Source organism: Rhinatrema bivittatum, chromosome 10 (genome assembly GCF_901001135.1).
Source record: "Rhinatrema bivittatum chromosome 10, aRhiBiv1.1, whole genome shotgun sequence".
NCBI lineage: Eukaryota > Metazoa > Chordata > Amphibia > Gymnophiona > Rhinatrematidae > Rhinatrema > Rhinatrema bivittatum.
In genome coordinates, this window is record NC_042624.1 from 99,254,858 (window position 1) to 99,278,789 (window position 23,932).

General features: G+C 45.7%; 1 protein-coding gene across 1 annotated transcript in view; it reads left to right on the forward strand.

Annotated features, from left to right (window-relative positions):
• The window catches only part of SLC35D1 (solute carrier family 35 member D1), a 43,619-nt gene that overhangs the window by 12,341 nt on the left and 7,346 nt on the right, over positions 1–23,932 (forward strand). The window contains exon 9 of the mRNA XM_029617993.1: positions 15,627–15,694. Within this exon, the coding sequence (XP_029473853.1) occupies positions 15,627–15,694 (68 nt within the window). The remainder of the gene's footprint in view (positions 1–15,626; positions 15,695–23,932) is intronic.

Consider the following 23,932-nt stretch of genomic DNA (forward strand, 5'->3'; position numbering starts at 1 on the left):
GTGTTAGACAGTTCAATAGAATTTGTTGAGCTTTTTGAATCATTTTGTGTGATTTTTGATGCCACAGAGACTTTTTTCTTTCTTCTGCATTATTAATAACGCACAGAAATGAAAAGAGGGAAAAAAAAGGGTGTGTGGGTGATGTCCCTTACTTCTGCGACGTGACACGCTCACATTATTGCTATTAATCATTTCTATAGCATCCAGATCATGCAACTCTGTAGAGACACAATCCCTGCTCCTTGGAATCAAGTCAAGACGGACAAAACACACAACTAAAGCAAACAGCAAGCCCATGACTGGGAATAGTTAAAGGAGGTGGTTATAGGTGACATTTAACTGAGGATATTAAACTTAGGATATTAATTTAGTGTAATGAAATATGATGGGATGTGTAAATATTTAAAGAAGTACTCTGGTTATAGCTAGATAAATAGAGAGAGATGAGTGTCGTCTGCAAAGGTATTTCAGGGAGGTTGAGGAATGTCCATCCTGACTCGTGCTCGGCTAACAGGGATGCATCAGGGAGCAAGAACAGAGCATAGAGGCAGTTGCCTGTTTTAACCTTCAGTGATGGTCAGAGACTGCATGAAGAGTACGCCATGTTGGTGCTTGCAGATGTTAGATCAATGACTTCGCACTTGCTTGTGCATTTCTATTCTTTCCTGTTTTCAAATTCTTGGCTTTACTAAGATACAATTTAATTGTAAATTAAGTGTGAGAAAATTGTTACTTTTACTGCTGTGTGAGATGAGTAACATTCCTATCTCAAAAGAGTTTTGTTTTTTTTTCTTCAAGAAGTAATGGAACTTTTTATTTCCTAGCGTGTAGCCAGATGGACTCAGGACCCATGGGAATTGTGCTCTTCTGCTAGCAGATGGGAGACGGAGTCAGATTTCAAAGCTGACGTCACTCTAGATATACCCCTGCAGTAACCTCAGCTCTTCAGTATCTCTCCGTCTCCCAGCAGATGCGGACACTATCCCACACACTAGAATAGTGTTAAGAATTACAGCAGAGAAGAAACAAAATTTACCTTAAGGAAGATCGAGCCCCGCTCTCCTGCGGTGATACCTAAGGGTCCCTCCCCCAGTCGAGAATTCCTGAGGTTGATCTCAGATATCCCTCAGAGGTGTGCTTTGGTCCGGTAGCCGGTTCCTGGCGTGGACTTAGCCCCCCAGTGTGGCTGAAAGGCATCGGATGCAGAAACAAGCGCGGCGATGAAGGTAATTCTCTCTCCCCCCGCAGCTGGAGACCGTCTGGCACATGATCGGTAAGCACTGAGACCAGGTAAGAAAAATCTTTAAATTCAGGTCTCCACAGCTCGGATTGCCGTACAGAATCCATCCTAGCGAGGTTAGAAGGGAGCACCGATTGGGTTGAGCAGCCTTGGTTAGGCTAGGCCCCGATCCGGTGCAAGGGTCCACACACATGGAGACTCCCGGGGGGGGCGCCATCTTATGCGCAGGGGTCGTTGGCGCCATCTTCCCTTCTCGCTGGCGGTACGCACTGGGCAGGCCAGGCGGCCGATGCGCCTAACTTGCGTGCGTCCAATACAGACGCATGCACAGCAGCACGCATACCGGCGCGCACAACTACACGTACAGCCGCGTTTTACAACTGCATGCACGCAAACACATAGAGACAATGGCACCGGTGCCCAAGAAGGCCAGAAGGCACTCTTTGCACAGCCTGCCACATAAGAGCCGAGCAGTCTGAATTGGAGTCCTGCCTGTGTCAACATTGTGAAGAAGCCCAGGGGGAACCAAAGCCTGTCTCTTACTGTCGGGAGATGGTTCCGGAACTACTGATGATAGTTCCCCAGACCTATCTCGAGTTGGCTTCCCCACAGAAGGGCACCTATGGGGCCCCTACTCTGACTCCCCCTGGGATTAACTTGGACCCAGGGACCTTCTCCTGGTTGGAATTTTTCCAAGGGTTGCAAGCCTTCGTTCAGGCGCAATCAGTCCCAGCTGTGCCCGAGGCTCAACCCCTGCCAGAAGCACAAGATCCTCCCGGCCCTGCTTGGATGCTTTGAGACATGCCTCGCCTAACCAAGAACGTCCCTAACAGGGACCCAGACACCTCACATGATGAGTGACTCCCTGGAAGAAGGAGAAATCCCTCCAGGAATGGAACCATACTGAACCATGCTTTGCTTCTTCCACAAGGACAGATTGCCAGCCCTTGTTTCCCAGACTCTGAAGACACTAGGTATTCCTGGCACGGACCTTATGGTGGACCCAAAGAAGAACCCCATCTTGGTGTTCCTTCGTAAGGCCTAATGCTACTTTCCAATGATGGAAGCCATCTAGGAACTGATTGACCTGGAATGGGATGCCCCAGAGGCTAGCTTCAAAGGGGGTCGGGCCTTGGAAGCCCTATACCCTCTAGAATCAGCAACCAAGGAACACCTGCGTTTCCTGAAAGTGGACGCTGTGATCTGTGCTGTCTCAAAGCGAACAAATATTCCCGTTGAGGGAGGGGCCACATTGAAGGATACTCAGGACAGATGATTGGAATCCATCCTTAAGCAGGCCTTCGACGCAGCAGCTATGACACTGCAGATTGCTTCCTGCTGCGCACTGGAGGCACATTCCTACTTGCTCCTCTCGAGAAAGAGGCAAATAACTCCGGAACATATACCGGTGAGACGACGGAACCTGCAGCAGCCTTCCTCACGGGCGCAAGCTCAGACCTGGTGTGCACCTCAGCCAGGGGCGTTGCCTCGGTAGTGGCAGCCAGAAAACAACTATGGCTACGGAATTGGTCTGTGGACACGACATCTAAAGCGAATCTCACAAGAATGCCTTTTAAAGGATCTCTCTTGTTCAGAAGCAAATTGGAGAAGTTAGCCAGCAAATGGGGCGAATCCCCAGTGCCTCAGCTACTGGAAGATAGGAGTAAAAGATCTCCGCGTCCCTCCCCCAGAAGAACCAAGGGCAGAGGATTGCAGCGCTTTAGACCCTTCAGGAACTCACAGTTCCAGGCAGCTTGTCCCTCCGGAAGGTCCCAGCCCTTTCGGAACAGACAGACCAAGAGGGGAGCAGGCCCAGGGGCAGGCTCCAGCCATGCTCCACAATGAGAATGGGCCGACCCATACACAGGAAGAGGATATAGGGGGTTGACTCGCCCTCTTCTACCAAAGATTGTTCGAGATGACGTCAGACAAATGAGTTCTAAACATCATTCGAGAAGGTTACTCTCTGCAGTTCTGCAGCATCCCTCGAGACAAAGTTATGATGTCACCCTGCCACTCCCATTCCAAGAGACTGGCAGTAGAAACCACTCTAACAAGACTACTCAGTCTGAAGGCAATAACTCCGGTTCCCACGCCCCAACAAAATATGGGGTGCTATTCCATCTATTTTATCATTCCCAAGAAGGAAGGATCTTGCCGACCCATCTTGGACCTCAAGAATGTCAACCGTCATCTGCGGGTTGTACACTTCTGCATGGAAACTCTTCGTTCTGTAATAATGGCAGTACAACCGGGAGAGTTTCTAACCTCCCTGGACCTGTCCGAAGCCTACCTTCACATCCCAGTCCATCAGGATCTCCAGCGCTTCCTGTACTTTGTGATACTGGGTCACCAGTACAATTCTGGTTGCCGCATCTCAAAAAAGATATAATTGTGATGGAGAAGGTACAGAGAAGGGCGACCAAAATGATAAAGGGAATAGAACAGCTCCCCTATGAGGAAAGACTAAAGAGGTTAGGAATTTTCAGCTTGGAGAAGAGACGGCTGAGGGGGGGGATATGATAGAGGTGTTTAAAATCATGAGAGGTTTAGAACAGGTAGATGTGAATCGGTTATTTACTCTTTCAGATAATAGACTAGGGGGCACTCCATGAAGTTAGCATGTGGCACATTTAAAACTAATCGGAGAAAGTTCTTCTTCACTCAACATACAATTAAATTCTGGAATTTGTTGCCAGAGGACATGGTTAGTTCAGTTAGTATAGCTGTGTTTAAAAAAGGATTGGATAAGTTCTTGCAGAAGTCCATTATCTGCTATTAATTAAGTTGACTTAGAAAATAGCCACTGCTATTACTAGCAACGGTAACATGAAATAGACTTAGTTTTTGGGTACTTGCCAGGTTCTTATGGCCTGGATTGGCCACTGTTGAAAACAGGATGCTGGGCTTGATGGACCCTTGGTCTGACCCAGTATGGCATGTTCTTACCATTACCAGTTCAGAGCACTACCCTTTGGCCTAGCAACTGCCCCCAGAACCTTCACCAAAATCATGGTGGTCGTGGCTGCAACACTGAGGAAGGAAGGGATCTTGGTACACCCTTACCTGGATGATTGGCTAATCAGGGCAAAGTCTTCGGAAGAGAGCTGGCAGGTGACCAGCAGAGTCATGAACCTACTGCAGGTACTCGGTTGGGTCGTGAACATGGGCAAGAGCAGTCTGCAGCCCTCTCAATCGCTAGAGTACCTGGGGGCCCGTTTCGGCACCAAACAGAACAAAGTCTTCCTCCCTCCCCTGAGGAAAAGAAACTGATGGAACAATTATGACGATTGATGACCAATGCACGTCCCAAGGTATGGGACTATCTTAAAGTCCTCGGCCTCATGGCATCAACCCTGGAAGTCGTCCCTTGGGCAAGGGTCCATATGTGACCGCTCCAGCACTACTTACTGTCTTCCTAGTTGGGGCTTCCTTCAGACCAACTTGCGGTCTCTCCCTACGCCTCTTAACATTGAAAATGGCATTCCTGGTGGCAATATGTTCAGCTCGTCGCATCTATGAACTACAGGCTCTATCCTGTCGGGAACCATTCCTTAGGTTCACACCTGGAACCATACAACTGCGACTGTCCCCTGCTTCCTTCCGAAAGTGGTTTCAGAGTTTCCCTTGAAACAAACCATCTCGCTACCAGCTCCGGATGAACATAAGGACTCGGAAGACTCACCCCTTCTTCGCCACCTGAATGGTGGGCAAAATGGATCGCTTGTTTGTTCTTCAAAGTGGGAAGAAACGAAGTGGCCTCGCGGGCGACCATAGCCCACTGGATCAAAGAAGTAATCAAGGCAGCCTACATAGCGGCAGGAAAGCCCTTAACTCTACAAGTTAAGGCTCATTCTATGAAGGCCCAGGCAGTCTCCTGGTAAGAAACCAAGCTGCTGTCACCCGCCGAGATCTGTCGGGCGGCGATGTGGTCCTCCATACACACCTTCTCCAGGTTCTACTGCCTGGATGTTCAGGCCCGGGAAGACGCAGCCTTCGCAAGGGCAGTATTAAGTGGGCCACAAGCAGCCTCCCGCCCTGTCCAGGAGTAGCTTTCGTACATCCCATTGGTCCTGAGTCCATCTGGCTACACGCTAGGAAATGGAGAAATTACTTACCTGATAGTTTCGTTTTCCTTAGTGTAGACAGATGGACTCAGCATCCCGCACACGGCTGCCCCGAAAAAGGAGAACCTCGGATAACAAACCTTGAGACTAAGCAAATACGGGTAAGCCGCGGCCTACCCCTAGTTCAAGACACCCACAGTTTGTCCGATGTCGGCGTTAATTGGTTGACTGCACTGGCGGTCTCCAGTTTGGAAATTAGTTGAACCAGTTCAAATTTTAATCAAGTTATTTAAACAAAGATATATCCACAATGGCTTTTCGAAGAGAATACTGAAGAGCTGAGGGCACTGCAGGGGTATATCTAGGGTGACGTCAGCTTTGAAATCTGACTCCGTCTCCCATCTGTTAGCAGAAGAGCACAATACCCATTGGTCCTGAGTCCATCTGTCTACACTAAGGAAAATGAAATTATCAGGTAAGTAATTTCTCCATTTTTCTGGACAGCAATGTTTTTGTGTTTGGAATTTAAAAAAAAAAAAAATTCTACTACCAAATGAGCCAAACATTGAAAGAGACATTTATTTGGCTTGCTTAAAATCTTCCCTTTTTGTATAGTTACCCACTGGTACAAAAAGGGGGTTGGGAAGGTGACGGGGGAGTAGCAGTGTGAGGTTTCTTATATTTACCCCAGTGAGGGATACAAGCTAGAAGATGTGGGGGGGGGGGGGGGGGGTGGCATGGCAGGGTGAGCTTCCCTCCACCCCCAACAGACAGGTCTTAATGTTCTACTAGTGCTGTTAATTTTAAATCCCGCTGGAGCTTGTCCGTGTTCAGCTGTGACATGAACTGGTTCAGGGCCAGACACATTGGGGGGGGGGGGGGGGGAACCAAACCTAAAACACACACTCTTCAGATAGGCCAGGGGTGGCCCAGCTGGAATACATTTCAGGAAAATGTTCTTTTATAAATAGCACCTCCCAGACCCAGAGCAGAATGTAGACATTGTGCTAGAGCGGTGGAACCAGTATCCCGACGTGTCGAAATGGCCTGAATAAACTCTGAACAAAGACCCAGCTGTCTCCCCCGACTTCTACCGAGGTTTCACAGATTCTGACCACAGACATCTGCACCCTGTGTTAAAATCAGACTTCATCTGTCATTTTCTTTAAGCCTGAACGCAAGCCCGTACGTTGGCCTGCAAAAATATCTGGGGGACGTGAGGAGGGCAGGGCAGGAAATTTGTTTTTTTATTTTTGCTGCACTCATGGAACCAAACTAAGCAGTTGGTCGGCATTATGAGGCTGATCCCTGCAAAGCCAAAACATTTTGTTTAATAATTGTCACTGCTCGTTGCTGCAGTTAACACTTTAACCTCTGCTCTGTACCGACAGAGGCCGATCAGATCGTATCGAACGTCTGCGTTGCACTTTTTGGGTGCATTTTCACCCGCCCATCCCCCAGCCCAAAACTTGTAACTTTGAAACTGCTGGACTTAGCTCCACCAGAGCTGTAGCCAGGCAATTTGGTGCCTATGGCCAAGTGAAAAACTGCGCCCTCGCCCTTTACACAAGACCTGACACCACGAGTTGGGAGACTCTGTCCAGTGTTTGTACAGCAATGGCCATGGCCAGTGCAAGGGTATTAGGTGCCCTAGGGAAACCTTACAGCCTTGCACCCCCCACCCCATCACACCCGCCTCTCACAATTAAAAATTATACATTTATAATAACAGATTTTGCATGAAAAAGAACATTCAAAGCACAGTCTTCTGAGGTAAAAATTTCACTTACAATATGTATATTATATTTACATGCACTGCTGAGGTGCCAACCAGAAAACCCTGCAAAAAAGCAAGAGATACTTGGAGCCTATGTAGTATTAGTCCTACTGTAATGCGTCTTGGGCATGGGCATGACCCTGACCCTCAGAGAGCCACCCAAACAGCAACAACCCTACCTATGAAAGTTAATACAATAAATATTACACCAGGCCTGAAACAGTAATACACCCCCTATTAGGAAAACAGAACAATCCAAGCTGCTATAGATCCCTACATAGAAACTATACACTATTGGAATAACTCACCTCAGTCACACACGTAAAACACAGACAGACCCTCAAATACAGAATGAAGAGACCATACAGTATAAATAGAAATTTACAGACAAAATCTGAACTGGAAGCCGCTACAAGCCAAATTCTGTATGTACTGCAACAATGTAAAAAACAAACCATTACCCTTCCCCATAAAACAAAATTAGTAAAACCATACCTAATTCAAAACAATTAGGGATTGATTTAAAAAATCCGTACATATCCATGTACGCATGGCTATTTTATAACCTATTCTCTCTCTCCCGCACACACAAGCACACATGCTCGCTCGCTCGCTCACTCACTTCCTTCTTGACGTAGCACTAAGCAGCAGTCTCCTTCTTCAGCACCCCCCCCCCCTCCCCGTGGCCAAGGGAACGACTTCTGGCCACAGGGCCGAGCCAGCTCTAGCACTGGACTACTTTTGGCAGGGGTGTGCCTCCTCTTTCGAAGCAATGTGGCCCCACCGAAACTGATAGTGTGGTAAGCGCGACCCTGCTGGAATCAACAGCTTTGTCAGCGGGGCCGCGCTGCTTTGCCGCACAGACTATGCCATCAATTTTGACGGGGTCGTGCTGCTTTTTTTTTCTTGTGGAGGACCCGCCGGCGGTCAGCCGTGCTGCTTTCGTTTGCACACTGCGCCTTTTTGGTAGCGGCACCGGAGGCCGTGGCTGCTACAGCTCTGAGCTCCACCTTGCTTTGGGTGGAGGGTCTTGAGGACACCAGGCTTGTACACTTTAAAGTGGTAGTGGGTGGGGGAGAGGTGCTGATTTTTGGATAAGAAGTCTATGAGTGAGAGGAGGTTGCACAGTAACATAGTTTAATGACGGCAGACAAAGACCCAAGTAATCCGTTCAGTCTGGTCCAGCAAGTTACTTAGGGTAATAACTGCCGCTCGATGCAAGTCGCCCTCGTGTGGAAATGTTACACCTAAATTTGACCTTATCTAGAACACTGTACGTGCTACTCTGTGTTTTTTTTGGGTTTTTTTTTCCCCCTAGCATTTATGATCTCTGCTGTGTGGTTGCCTGTGGCAGTGCAGCTGCTGTGCTGTACTTTCAGCAGAGCCCAGATTTAGGATGTGTACGTGACTCGGTTCTTTCTTTGCCCCTCCTCCTTTTCACAAGTTGCTTAAGATTAAAACTAAAAATAACAACAAAAGCAAAATGTGCAGCTGTGCAAGCACACAGTGGTATCTTAGGGCTGCATTTTTCAAAAGCTTTGCCGAGTCTCAGCTGCGCGCGGTAAGCAGTCCCGCAGATAAACTGACCGGCTGCGGATTTTGAGCCTTAAAATCAGCATGGAGGTCCTTGACCCCTGTAACTCTGCGTGTTACAACTCGTGCACATCGCAGACGGTTTCAGATTGTTACGCAGCGTGCTGTCTTGCACCGCATATCCAGATGGGCAGAGTTTCGCATGCATGTCTTTAGGGATGCGTGCACCAATGCATTTACCATCGTGCTTTGAGCACTGAGGGGATTTTGTGTGTGTGTGTGTGTGTTTGAAAAGTACACGTAGAAACCACCACTGAAAATCTAATGTCTTGTGATTGTGGCACCCAAAACTGTGCAAAACCCCCCCACTGCTGTGCCACTCGAAAAGTGACCTTTCTAAAAGCAAAGTATTCTTTGCCAAATCAGAAAAGCAATCCAGTTGCTGGCTCTGGGCAGCCACCCCAGTCTGTACCACAGGATCATTTCGTTTTTATTCACCAGATTATGTAACGAATTGACAGATGATGACCCTTTCCCCATATTGGGAGGGGGAAGGGATGAGGCCACAACCAGGGTGGTGCGAACTGCGTGACACGTGTGGCACATAGCGCCCCCGGGAGGTAGGAGGGGGAAGATGCCAGGAGAGGAGGACTGGCAACCACAGCATCTTGTTTTTCGGTGGCTTTTCCTGCCCATCCCACCTGAGGGCCTGCTCGCGGAGGGGGGGAGGGGTGGCAAAAGATGCCAAACACAGTCGTGTCATAGGGAGGAGCGAGCTTGGCCACATCCAAGCGCACACAGCAAATAATGAAAGGCTGGATGGGCAGAGTCTGCCAAGTAATTGGTTGGTTTGGTTTTTTTTTCCCTGCTCCTGTGTTGCACGGCTGGTAAGAGCTCAGATGAGTTGCCAGTCTTCGGCTTTGATGGCCGTCGACTGGTCTGCTCTCCACCCCAATTATGCTGCACGTTCGCAAGTGACTCGTGTGTTAGAGAAATGTCTTACCCGGCAGTCGATGATCAGAGTGCAGGGCACCCTGGGAGCAAGGCTTTTATGGCCCTGCGTCCTGGACAGCAAAACAAGAGAAGTTGGCTTGTCCAGCCAGTCCTGTGGAATGTTTGCCAGATGTGCCGGGAAGGGCACAGGCACCTCCTAGTTGGGGATAGTTGGCGTATTTGTATATGCGGTGATTGACTTGTGTATGCGGTTCAGCTATGCTGTGTCTGTAGCCTTTCTTGGGGGAGGGAGCGGTGGAATAGGCTGCGGGCAGAGCTTAGTTGCACCTGTCACGTTGGTGCCTTTTGTACCTTTTTAGTTTGCCAGGATGCTCAGCCCCGTTGTGTGGCACTGCTGGAATCCTGCTCCTAAACAGGCGAGGAAAACTCCCTGGTTACTCCATCCTTAAGAGAGCGTAGCACTCCTGGTTCCCTAATATCAGTTTTTACATATTACTTCTATGCCATGTTTTTAAATTCATAGTTTAAGAAAAGAAAAGTCCTCTGTATAATGTGCAGTATTCTGAATGCTATCAATAGCAAATTTTAGTAAGGTTTTTTTAAATTGATTTAAACTCCTCCCTCCTGATTCCTTTCATGTTCTGGGGAGCAGCCATGCAAATTACCATTGCGAGTGAGATCGGATTGGCTGCAGTGTCGCATAACATCATACGTTGCAACAACCAGTTCCTTGCCACTCTCTCCGCCCCCCCTCCTTGCCCTTCCTGTCTGGCCAGAGGGCTTCCTGAGGATTGCAAGGGAGCTGCTCAAATAACCTCAAAAAATCAGGACCCAGCAGGAAATGTGTTGTTGGTCAGTACCGGGCATATTCCTGTTTATGCAGTTATGCTTGGAACATGGGGTTCAGCTTATTCAGTAGAACGTGCAGTTTAGTCCTTCCCTCTTATTGGCATCTGGGTTCCTTGTACAGACTTATCGGAGTACTTGGACAGTATTTACTATTAGTTACATTTCTTATGCTGTGCAGCAGTATCAAAATGTCCGTATCCTTTACGTTTTGCAAGTGCGCTGCGCTAAGTCCATTTTACTTAAGGCAACGGTTCATTCCACGAGGCCCTGCCACTCTTAAAGAGGTTTTTCAGTTGCAGGCATCCGTCAGCCATGTCCTGTCTGCCTGTCCGTCTGTATCTGGAACCCTCTGCGTGGATGGGTTTGGCTGAGATGTGGGGAGAGTGTTCCAGCTCTCCTACTACATTTTATTGAACTCCATCCATGGAGAGGACCTCCTGATGAACCAGGCCCGTGCTTTACATTTACGGGGGAGGAAATGCTCATTTGTGTCCAAGTTCACCCTTGTTTTAAACTTGCTTACACGGGCTTGAATCTGCGTCTTGCATGCCTCTGGTCAGTCATGTACCTCAGCACTTGTTGGTTTTTTTAGCTGAGCAGAAGAATGCACTCTAACCTGCTGTACCTGCTCCGTGTGAAGTAAACCTGACCCTTCTGACAGGAGGATCGACTTAGTGCTCTCCTTTTATCATAGTAAGAAAAAGTCCCCAAAGATTCTCTTCAGCTGGAGAAATCGGCCAAAGAGCAATCTTGTGTATCTACCGGAGTATCTGCAGCAGGTTACTGTCGCTTGCTTGTTTTACAAAAGTGACTGTCTTCCTTTTTACCCTGTTAAAAAGTGGATGCAGCAGGAATTTTGTTGGGGCAGGCTGGAGAGTGTTTCCTTTTTTTTTTTTTTTTTTTTTCCCCCAAGGTGCACATAATAATAAGATCAGTCGGATTGTGGGTCTGTGGGTACATATCCTAGACCTAGAACATATAGGCAAAGTGCCAAAATCCCTGCAGCGCCTCCTAAGGAGATGTTGGTGTGCTGAAGCCATGCCTCCAAAGGGGGATCTCCCTGCCAACATCCTGCGCATCCTCTTAAGAGGGACCCCAAAATTCTACAGCCTCTGGGGGAGAGATGTATCTCCCAATGAAATCCAGCATCTTTTTTTTTTTTTGGGGGGGGGGGGGGAGAGGGAATGAGAGGAAAGGGTGGAAGGGGAGACCCAAGAAGTAGTAGCTGTTCCAGCTGCCTCCCTGCTGGTCATGTGGCTCCTGTGGTCTTGGGGTTCGGCTTCCCTACCCAGTCAATGAAGGCGGTGACTCGCATAATCAAGCTCTGCTTCTCCTGCTCAGCTCTATCTGCCGGAGGTAACTGCCCGACTCCCGGGAAAGGCGCTTGTAACGGACTAGAAATACAGGCTGCATGCGTTTTTGTTCCCATCGTAATTTGTATGAAACTGTCATTCTTCAAAGTTTTTTTAAATATTTTAAAATATGCATTTGTCTCTCTTCACTCTCTTTGAGGGTGGAATAGCGTTTTATCTCACAGAAACGAGCGTTTGTAAAATTGCCCACCTGCCGTGGGAGTAAACTTTCATGCGTGTGTCGTGTTTGCTCGGACTGAGCCAAGGCATTCCCGGGGTGGGGCTGGGGAAGGTTTCGGGACTAGTGCGCATGTAAATTTTCACAGACAACTTGTATTTATTTATTTTTCTATACCGATATTCGATTCAAAATATCACACCGGTTCACATGGAACAGGATGTCCCAAAGGCAGGCCTTTGGGTGACATGATACAGCATAACAGATTAGCCGAGTAAATATAACGAAACTTGTTTTACATAATCGCTATACTAACAGTACATAGGTTCTGAATTTAACTTACTATGTACAATGGCAGGGAGGGGGGGAGGGACCTGGCAATGCCAAGGGAGGGTAACCAAAAGTGGGAGCTGGGGATTAATTCTTTGGAGGGAATGCTTCCCTGAAGAAGAGCCAAGTTTGGAGACTCTTTCTGAAGGAAGGCGTAGAGGGGTCGGTTCTGAGAGGAGCCGGGAGGTTGTTCCAGATGTTGGGGGCCTGCTATTGAAGCAGCGCGTTCTCTTCTGGAGACTCGATGAACTTCCTTAATGGAGGGAGTTGTAAGTAAACCTGTGTTGGTTGAGCAGAGGTTCCTTGAAGGGTTGCAGGGGTGCAGTGGTCCTTGTAACCATCTGGCCTTGTCATTGTGGATAGCTTTGTGGATGAGCATAAGGATCTTATATTGAGATTTGAATGGGATGGGTAGCCAGTGGAGTTGTTTGAGTAGGGGTGTGATGTGGTCTGTTTTTTGCTATTTGTTAGTGATCTTGCGGCAGCATTCTGGAGGGGCTTGAGGGGTACACATGTTGTAGCAGTTGTAACTTGTGCAAGTAGATTTGGTGGGATAATTTTCAAAGATCTTGTGCACATAAGTCCACTTTAAAAATTGATATAGCACATGTGCGATATTATAAAATAATCCCCACCCCCCCCAGATGAGGGTAATTTTCCAAGTCCCTCCTGTGGTTAAAAATGTTTTACCCACAGAAATGGCTTGTTCTAAAATTGCCTGCCTGATACACAGGTAAACTCATGCACAGATGTTTTTTGTACTAAGTGGATGCATTCCCAGGGACTGGGTTGGATCAGAACTGCCATACTGATTCAGACTAAAGGTCCATCAAGCCCAGTGTCCTGTTTCCAGGTCACAGGTGTCTGGCAGGATCCCACGGGGTAGATAGATTCCAAACTGCTTATCCCAAGAATAAGCAGTGGCTATCCCTCAAGTCCACCTTAATAGTTTAGGGATTTTTCTTCCAAGAACTTATTCAAACCTATTTTAAACCCAGCTGCATTAACAGCTTTCATCACATCCTCCATTAATGAATTCCAGAGCTTAATTATGTATTGAGTAAAACAAATTATTTTCTCCTATTTATTTTAAATGTGCTACCTAGTCTTTGTACTTTTTGGAAGAGTAAACAACTGATTTGCATTTACCTGTTCCACTCCCTGTGCATACTTTTGCATTTTCAAGTGTATGCATACAATTTCTGCACACAGTTTAGTAGGTATAATTGTGTATGGATAGTTTTGGTGGGATAATTTTAAAAAGGGAAAGTGCATGTATATGTGTATGCACTTACACCAATTTTTAAAGAGAAAGTAATTTATGTGTGTGTTTTCCAACTATTTTAGTGAAGAGAACGAGAATCGGATGATGGAAAAAGCCCTTTATTAACTATAGCCCATCATCCGATTCTCGTTCTCTTCACTGCTACACAGCCAACCGGATCGGCTTCCGCTTTGCTTTTTTGGTTCCATCTATTTTATGCAGGCAAGAAGGGAGATGCCCACATTTTCAGGTTGAAATGACCTGTAATAAGTGGGCATAAGTTGGTTAGGTTCAAGAATGACCCAGTTGTCCATAGAGTTCAACCATCTTCATTGTATAGCAGCTGTTCCTATGTTCTCATCTGGGGCAGACAAAAGAAAATGTATCTGTGACAATTGTTTTAGCAGTGCAAAACCTGGCCTCTCTGCTAGGTTACAATATGTTACTTGGTGCACTAAGTTATGAAGGCTTGAATCTAACATTAGCAATATGTAACTATATCAAAGGAGTGATCATCTTCTGTCTGTGGCCACCAGGTGGCACCCTAAACAGTGGAAGGTGCACTGTGAAAAGGCAGTATGCTCCGTCTGTAAAGCCCTGGCTGCCACACACAGGGATAGGCAGGCATCTTCTTCAGGCACCACCAGATACCCTCTTAAAGCTGCCACGGGATGTGGTCCGCGGTGGGCCTCTCCTTTAGCTGCTGTGGAATGGAAGTCCCGTGGCAGTCCTCGCCTCCTTTGGCCACAGGCCTCTCTTTCTGGTGTCTGGCAGCCTTGATTGTGTGAGCCTGAGCTGTAAGTGGGTGGGCCATGGCCCACACAGGACCATCTGTGGCTTGTGAATTGGTTAAAAGACAGGAGATAGAGCGGGTAAGAGTAACCTAGTCAGTTCTCTCAATGGAAGATGGCAAATAGGGCCATGCCCCAGAGATTTCTACTGGAACCGATACTTTTTAATCTTCTATAATAATCGCTGTTTAGCAATTTCTAGAATTTTTCAAGAGAGACATCTAACATATTGTCAGTGTAGTCCATTACCTGTTATTAATCAAGTTGACAGGAAATAGCCACTGCTATTACTGGCATCAGTAGCATGGGGTCTGCTTAGTGTTTAGGTAATTGCCAGATACCTGTAGGCTGGACTGGCCATTGTTAGAAACAGGATGCTGGACTTGATGGACCCTTGGTCTGACCCGGCATGGCAATTTCTTATGTTCTGTTCTTATTTTCTTACTCCCTGATGCAGAAAAGGTGCGCTCGTCTCACCCTGATTTTTCTTAGCACTGGAAACTTCACTCCTGGTCAGAGATGTGCCCAGGGCTGATCCTGGAATGATCAATGAACAGGGAGAGTTAGAAATGTCCTGTGCAGCAGTCCACAGACAGCAAGTGGAGAGGAGGGAGTGAGACCCATCACTGGTGGGCAGAGAAAGCACTGGAGCTGCCCCTCTAAAACTCCAGCCAGGGTGTCCCCCCCCCCAGGTGGAGTTATGTGAGCTGCAGCTGTAAGTCGGGGTTTAAAGCGAGCTCTCTCCCCAGATCTTTCCTGGTGACCCTGGTTCTCTTGCAGCACCACTGCTGTTCCCCTGCTCCTGTTCCCTGTCGGGCCCTTTCGTCCTTTTGTACCAGTTCTCTACCTTTCTCCCCCCTCTTCTGTGATGTGCTGGTCCCTCCCCTGGTTCACCCTTGCTTCCTTCTCTAACTAATGCCCGCGCTGTCGTTCTACCTCCCCCCACCCCCCCACGGAGTTAAAAATGTGCATTCAGCCTGCACACTCTTTAAACTCCTGATGCATTAGTTTGCTGTCTGGGGAGGTGCTTTTTTTTTTTTTTTTAATTGTAATCTATGCATTAGTGTGTGCTGCATTTCATTGTGTAGTTTTAACGTACAGGTGATTGCATCGGCCTGTAAGTATCTTTTCTCCGATCCTCTGGCTTGTCTTTTCCACTCAATACAAATTCTTGTCTAATTTTTGGTCTGATTAACTCTAAAGAACGCAACTGCATAAACATTCACGATTACAGCAGATGTGCGCTTCCTTGTCTGTCCTGACTTACATGTGAATGGTGATTGTGTTTCAGGCGATGGAGTACGAAGGGTGGACAGATCTGTTCTTCATTATGCAGTTTATACTCTCATGTATAATGGGGTAAGTTCTTTCTATTTTGCATTTTTTTTCTGTCATCATCTTTTTCCAGTTTCTGACCCCTTTATTATTATAGCAGCAAATTATACCTGGAATCTAGAGCATCGGCTTTTAATAACTGCATAAACTTAGTGGCTGTTGGGTTCAGATCTTTGAATGGTCAAGGCAGCCATTCATCCTTCTGAAGAAGCTTAATTAAGTGAGTCGCAGCGATCATGGGGAGATGACAGTGAATGGTGTGCACGGGCCCCTAGGTTTTTTTTTTCACAATGGTCAGGACTCTCTGCTGACCTAAATGGATGCTCTTCAAGATCGGATGGCCCCACAGTCGCCAGAGTGGGTTTTTGGTTAGTACTTTCACATGGCTGGGAAAGAGAAGATCCGTGTTTTGCCAAGCATAGTGTCTGCGCCCCCACCTCTCTTGTGGATGGCAGATTCTTTTCTTAAGCACCACATTCTATCCATGTTGATGCCCTTTCAGTGTCGGCACTGTAGAAGTCTCACCAGCGTGGTTAGGGCTTGCTTTGTTTGATTATAACTGAATCAGGTTAGTTACAATACTTTGGTTGTTCCAAAGAGCAACCAAGTGCATGAACCTATTCCAACAGCTCTGATTTTTTTTTTTTTTTGTAACAAGTTTATTAAACCAGTTTAAGAGGTGGGATATGGGCATAAGATCTTTGGTGAGATTTCCAAGATACTGTCTTCTAAATTTCATTCTCCCCTGCCTGACCCATCACTCTCATTTCTTCTCTTGTTATCCCAATGAATGTTCTCATAACACAAAATTCAGTAGCATCCTGCAGGATAACTAAACCAATTTGACTTGACAGGGATTGTATATTTATCCGCTAACATTGTAAAAATAATTTAATTGTGGTTTTTAAATATTGCTCCCGTTGATCGAGGGGGAAAGCGTTGTGCTGTGGGTCTTTCCCGGTTGGGTGATTGTAGGGCTCTGTAGCGTGGTTATCGCCAGGGCTTTGCGCCATTCTGTTTTGACGTTGGCTTTCCACCGAGGTCTGCTTCCCGTTAGATCAGGGATTCTCAGCCCAGTCCCACAAAGATTTTGCATACTGTGCAGGCTGTGTTCTTAGCAGGTAACAAACTTCTACATACATAATTTAAAACTGCTACAGACAGACTACATAATAAATAGCACAAAAAAGCAAAACAGCTATTTGGATAAACTAAAATCGATCACTGGCAAATAAGCAACTTCAATCCAATCAGTATACTAAAAGCTTAAATACAATAAAAAGCTTTCACCTGTTCTCGCCCTCACATAATACGGAATGAAGTTCCTCACAGCTGTACCTGCTACAAATCTCTCTTCAAACGAACTTGCTTAATAGTGGGGGATTACTAATACACTTCTTTTTTTCCTTGCGATTGCAAAGAATGTGCTGGGACATATTTTATTAGGTCAGATAATAGGAAGGACCTTCTCTATGAAAAGGGAGGCTAATTTTAAGGCAGCCAATGTCATTTGAACAGCTATGATAACACATGTTCCCTTATGGGACACCCAGCTATGAGGCATGCTGCGGCGTTCTGAATCACCTGCAATGTATTTATTGAGTGTTTTGGTAAGCCAGTAGGTAGCAAATTATAATCACCCAGAGAACTTAAAACAAGAGGTTGGACAATGGTGCTAAAATCTTTTTCAACCAAGAATCTAACTCGCTGAATTACCCTAAGTTTAAAAAGCATACTCTTTTAAAATGGCTTGACTCTGAGAGTGCATGGATAATGTGGAATCCATGATTATACCAAGATCGTGGACCTTTTCAGAAAAACTAATAGCAGTTCCATCGAGGTTTGGCTGATCAGAGATAGGTGTAGGAATTGTACGGCCTAGCATACACATTTCAGCCTCTTCCATATTAAGGACCAACATGTTCTCTTCCATCCAAGCATTAACTGCGTTGTCGCAGGATGCCAATCTTTTTTTTTTTTTTTTTTTTTTTTAAGGAGTTTGATAAATCAGGGTAAACAGTGGAAAAGAGCTGCACCTCATCAGCTTAGTAAATAAGTTTTTAGAGTTAAATCTTTTAGCATACTTGACACTTTTCATAACAACTCCGATCACTGCATTCAGCATTAAAGCTCTGTTGCATGCACGTTCCAATTCTGTTTCTGAAATTATAGCATCAAGATTTTTGATTTGCTGGCTCACTGGAATCGAACTGCCTGGTTTTTTCCATCTTTGCTATGCCACAAGTAGGTTTTCTACATAGTTGATGGTTGTATGAGGTCCTTGAGTGCATGCATTCCAGGAGATATGGTTAAGTGATGTTTCTCTCATGTAAAGTTAAGCTGCCTTGTGTATGATGATATCTTTTTTACTGCATATGAAGGAGTGTGGCTGCTATTTGTGCACCTAGATGCGTAGAAATAAAGGACAGCAAATAAACTGTGAGCAATGCATTTTTACTACACGAATTAAATACGTTTGTGGCTAGCTTTTGAGAAATGCGCTTCCTTCATCAGGTCATTGCACAAGTAGATTGCAGACTGCATTACAACAGGGGATGGGGAGCCAGGGTAATGTGTTTGCAGAGTTTACTAGTGCTTGTCTGCTAATGGGTGAGGAAAGCAATGCCTCCATGAAGTCCTTTCTAACTTCAAATGCTTTCCGTTCTCAGGTAGTTGAACCTCTTTTCTGACCTGGGAAAGGGATTTCTTCCTCTCCACCCCGGGTCGCGTCACCTTGCTGCTCTTTGTGATGTTTTGCGTCTGTGGAAGTTAACTTCTGACCTCTTTCCCCATCGGGGCATCTCCTTTTCTGCACTGAATGTGTATTCCATTGATCGAGGGGGAAAGCGTTGTGCTGTGGGTCTTTCCCGGTTGGGTGATTGTAGGGCTCTGTAGCGTGGTTAATCGCCAGGGCTTTGCGCCATTCTGTTTTGACGTTGGCTTTTCACCGGGGTCTGCTTCCCGTTAGATCAGGGATTCTCAGCCCAGTCCCACAAAGAATTTGCCTACCGTGCAGGCAGAGGATGCAGCTCGCCCTCTTGCATATTCATCGTGGATATCCTGAAAACCCTGGCTGGCTGGGTGTGGCTCGAGGACAGGATTGAGAACCCCTGCATGGAAGGCTAGAACTGTAGAAGAGCAGGAAGTGTTTCTTTCAATATTTATTTATTTAAAGCTTTTTATATACCTGCATTCGTAGGACACATCATGTCGGTTTACAAGTAACTGTGAAAGGAAATTACAGTGAACGACGATAGCAGGATAGCTAGATAACACATGAAAGTACAGTTTTATAGAAGGTCAACGAGCAGAATAAACTTTGGTTTAACTATTTGGATTTTTTTTTTAGGTTATCCATATTAAAATTAAACATATGAACTTATAAACAATATTAGGTAGATATATTACCATATGTACAAATGATGGTGGAGGCTGACGGGGGCTGGGAGGGAGAGGGGAAGGAGAGAGAGCGGAGGGGGGGGAGGTGCTACAGGAGGAGACAATAATGTCGTCTCCTCCTGTAGCAGTGGCTCTCTTAGGATTTTTCTTTTAGTTTCTAGCTCTGGGTTATTACATGAGATTACCAACTCTGGATTTCCATTTTATGTTGCAGTAGGTTTCCCTGGATGTGTTAACTTTTCTTGAAGGTGATTTTAGAGTTCTTTTCTTGGTTTTTTTTTTTTTGGTTTTTTTTGGGGGACGGGGGTTTGAGGGGGTGTCAGCATATACAGTCACATTATGAAGCTTGCCTGTGTGCAGTGTGTGTGAATGATGAAACAATTAACTGCATATGTCAAGTGAACTTCTGTATGCAGATGTTTGTACGCTCCCATTGACCTGATAACATAGTGTCCAAAAAAAATTAACTTTTATGTGGAGCTGACTATTTTGAATCTGTAATTGGTTTAAGGTACTTTTTTTGTGTGTGTCTCTCTATTTAAATCGTAAAAAAAAGGTTTTCAATGTATTGGCAGTATCTGAAAGATTTGACGTGGTACTATCTATTCAGTAATGTTTCCTCCAGTTCTGCCACTGAAAGGATGGCGTACTGTGGTGTCATCCTAGTGCCCGCAGCAGTTCCCACGATTGGTAAATAAATGTTAGAGGTTTAGGATAAAATTAATTCTGTAATTAGTTTCTGGCATATATTGGCAGTCCTGGCTGGGTATATTTTTAGAAAATTGTAACATGCATTGGGGCTGATGTCAAATCTGTGCTGGGTTTTAGTTTATTCACATGGTAGCAACCTGCAGTAAGCTAATGCCATGCAAATAGACTAAGAGTACATTCAACAGAAAAAACCTGCTTTTTTTTTTTTTTTTTTTTTTTTTTAACTCGCAGGCCCTTTTAAACAGCAAAGGAAAAATGGAAACCGCCATCTCATTTTGCACTGGCTACGGAAGGAATATCCGATGCTGTGATTTTTTTTCCCCATCACTTCAGCTTAGGCTTCATCAGCTTGAGGTTTACTGTACCGGACAGGGGAAAGGTGCTGTGTTGCTGTGCCAGAACTGAACTGAGCCTTCAGATACAACGGAGGGCTTAAAGTGTCAGGAACTCCCAGTTTCCCAGGATTTTTAGGCCTTGTGTCTTTCTGGGAGCTTCCAGCCCGTTCAACTTTTTGCATTCTGCATGCTTCTGGCGCGGTGACACTCTTAGCCCTTGTAGTTTGTATTTGACTTAGGGGTAGATTTTAAAAGGTGCACGCGCGCGTCCATGTGCGCACCAATTTTATAACATGAGCGCGCGTGTTATAAAGTCCGTGGGCCGCACACACATGCATGCTGGATTTTATAATCCGCACACGGATTGCAGGGACGACCCTTTTCCTTGGGTCCAGCACTTCTGCATGTAACGGGCCCCTTTGAAGATTCACGCTCAAGGCCCAGCCACGCCCATACCATTTAAAACTTCGGCCGTTTAGCTTTTAGAATATTTTAAGCCCTAAGAAGTTTCTGGTTCCAAACAAACGTGAACAGTCCCTATTGTGTCTGTGAAACCCTCGGAAGAGATGGAGGCTCGAGCACTCTCTACTAGTGTTACTGAATCGGGCAGGGTTGGAAAGGTGGACTCCACCGAGTACACAAAATTCCCATAATATGCGTGTGCATGAAACTGAGGTTTCCCTTGCTCTCCTCCTCCTGCCTTCAATCCCCCCCTCTGCCCACACACTTTTTAAAAAAAATTTTCCCCCCAATGATGAGCAAATAGCCTGATGCCACTAGCAGGGGAAATAGTGGAATCCATGCTCAGTAAACCGAGCAGCCATGGAGTTTCCTTATTGGCACAGGGCAGTCTCTCTCTATAGCAGTGGGAGTCTAACCTTACTGCATGGTGTGGAGAGAGATTACTCACATGGTACACAAAGGGATCATATCTTCCTCAGGTTACATGTGTTTCACTGTTTATCGGTAGCTCAAGAATGAATTTTAAGGTTGCCACTTTGTTTTTATAAAGAAGGCCCCCAATACCTTCGTAATTTATTATGTGTATGCCTACTTGGTCATGTATTATGTTCTGCAGATCATCATCTCTGTTCAGATGGCTCATTTCAAGATACCTGTAGATGGGCCTTCTCTGTTAGCTGACCCAGAGCTGTGGAATGTGCTTCCCCTGGAGCTCCATGATATTGCAGCCCTGAACTTTCAGCAGGCTTTTTATTAGTATTAGATAAATTGTATTTATTTTCATTTAACAGCATTTATCAAATCGCTTTCCAAGTCAACTAGGATTCGCCCAAAGCGATGTACACAATTGCAGTAACAAAACATAAAAATTCAATCATGATACAGTTAAAAACACACAGTTTCAACTTATACATTCTGGGGATATGTTAGCCCGGAAACATCCATGCTAAAACCTGTTAAAAAAAAAAAAAAAATGTTACACGCTCCACCACTCCGTGGTGAGTTACATAAAAACATCCACAAATTAAAGTAAACCACAGAGAATGATTAGATCAGCCCCGTTGTGAGAAGACTGACATAGGCAGTAACCTCTTAAAGGCGAATTTGAAAAGCCCAGCGCAAGTCCAAACTGGGAGATATGTGAATATTTTGGGCCGATGCGCGCCAGGCGCATTTTAATAGCCGTCCAGATAATCGCGCATCTCCCACCGAGAATACAAAATTTTTTTTTTTCTAAAAAAGGGTGGTTCAAGGACGTGGCTCGGGCATTCCTGGATTTCTTAATGAAACCGGCACACAAATACTTAGGCGCACGCACCGGGGGTCCCCTGCTGCGTAACTTTTACTGCTGCTATGGATGTGCAAGTCATAAAACAAAACTATCCAGATCAGCGGGGTTTTAAGGTTCGGGGCTAATGGGAGGGGGAGGAGGGCTATTAAAGTACATGGATTTGGGAGTCCTATCCCTTGTCTGGGAGAACTGGGAAAACGGGCAATTGCATCAGCACGCATGCCTATTAAAATCTCCCAGTTACACGGTAGAAGCGGCTATTGCATGCACCCGCTTAAAATTGTGTGCATGCATGCGCTCGGCCTATTTTATAACACGCGTGCCTATAAGCGTGTATATTGTAAAATACCCACATCCCTGGGTGCGAGCTGGCAAACGCACTCATGTGTGCACCCCCGCACCTGTTTAAAAGTTAGCTTCCCTATTTTTAACTGCTAAAGTGAGAAAAAGGGCCTAAGTCAGTAGCCTCTTAATTTTTAACCTGTTCAGAAAGTGTGGGGTTTTTTTGTTTGTTTTTTTTTTTTGATGCTGCTAAAAGTTAAGGACCAGAATAAAGCTTCACAAACCCAAAATACCATTACAGAGGGGAACAAGGTGCCGTTTCTCTGGGGGAACATTTTTTTCTAGGCCAGAGCACTGCATTTCTGACAACATGATGAAGAGGCTGGGAGGGGTGTCTGCTAGGCTGCCAAATCTGACCTTTTCAGAAGTGCTTACAACATGGGAGTGGAAAGAATTTGTCCTTAAAGAAAACATTTTTGGTTAAAAGACTGATTCAGAGAAGGTTTTGGTGACATGGGATGTATTTGGGAGGATAAGGGGAGCTACAGATAAGATGGTTTTCTTCAGTCCAAGAAGGGTATTATGTAGGGATGTGAATCATGTGCCCGATCGTCTTAACAATCAAAATCGTCTGGCAGGAGAAGAAAATCGTGTTTGGCACGATTTTTTAGTAAAAAAATCGGTTTTTCCGATTAGTGTGCACTAACAGAAAATGATACAATTTGTCACTTTTCAGGTCAGTTTAGGAATGAATATGTATTCCTATTGGCTGCCCTCTTATTTATTGATGTTACCAAGGTTCCCACTGATAATATATGGGGGATGGGAAATGGAAACGGTTGGTAGCTTGACAAAAAAAGTAATGTGATCAGTCAATGTGACTAGAACTTGTGCCCTATCCCTGATACTGGGAGTGTTGTGATCTTCCTGCACGCAGTGCCCTATCCCTGATACCGGGAGTGTTGTGATCTTCCTGCACGCAGTGCCCTGTGCAGGATCTCGAGAGCTGTGATCTTCTACCTTGCAATGCCCTATCCCTGATACCGGGAGTGATGTGATCTTCCTGCACACATGCCGGTATCAGGGATAGGGCACTGTGTGCAGGAAGATCACATCACCCCTGGGAGAGAGAGAGAGACTGACTAGCCATAATGCCCTCACACTAGATTGGCATTTATATCTCTATGGGAGGCCCACCTAGTAAATCGAGGTGAGGTTTAGGTATTAGGTTTAGGTATTAGTATAGGGGTTAAGGCCCACTTTGACATTCAAAGTGAGACGTACAAACAGAACAGTGCTCTCTTTTGAAGATTTGATGACCCTCTGAGTGAGGAAACTTACCCAAAGATGAGATTTGTGCAATGTTCTCTCAACCTAACTTGATGGACCAGTCCATCAAGTTAGAGAACATTGCACAAATCTCATCTTTGGGTGAGTTTCCTCACTCAGAGGGTCATCAAATCTTCAAAAGAGAGCACTGTTCTGTTTGTACGTCTCACTTTGAATGTCAAAGTGGGCCTTAACCCCTATACTAATACCTAAACCTCACCTCGATTTACTAGGTGGGCCTCCCATAGAGATATAAATGCCAATCTAGTGTGAGGGCATTATGGCTAGTCTCGCTGTCTTTTTCTGTCTCTTTCTCTCTCTTTCCAGCTAGGCTGGCTCTCCAGGAGCTTAAACATGGTCCCCCCAGTGGTTGTATGTAGGAAATGCATCAATTCTGGCACTTACCGCAAAGTGCAAAAATGTTATCGCAATTTGCGCTAAGATAGCGCTTCG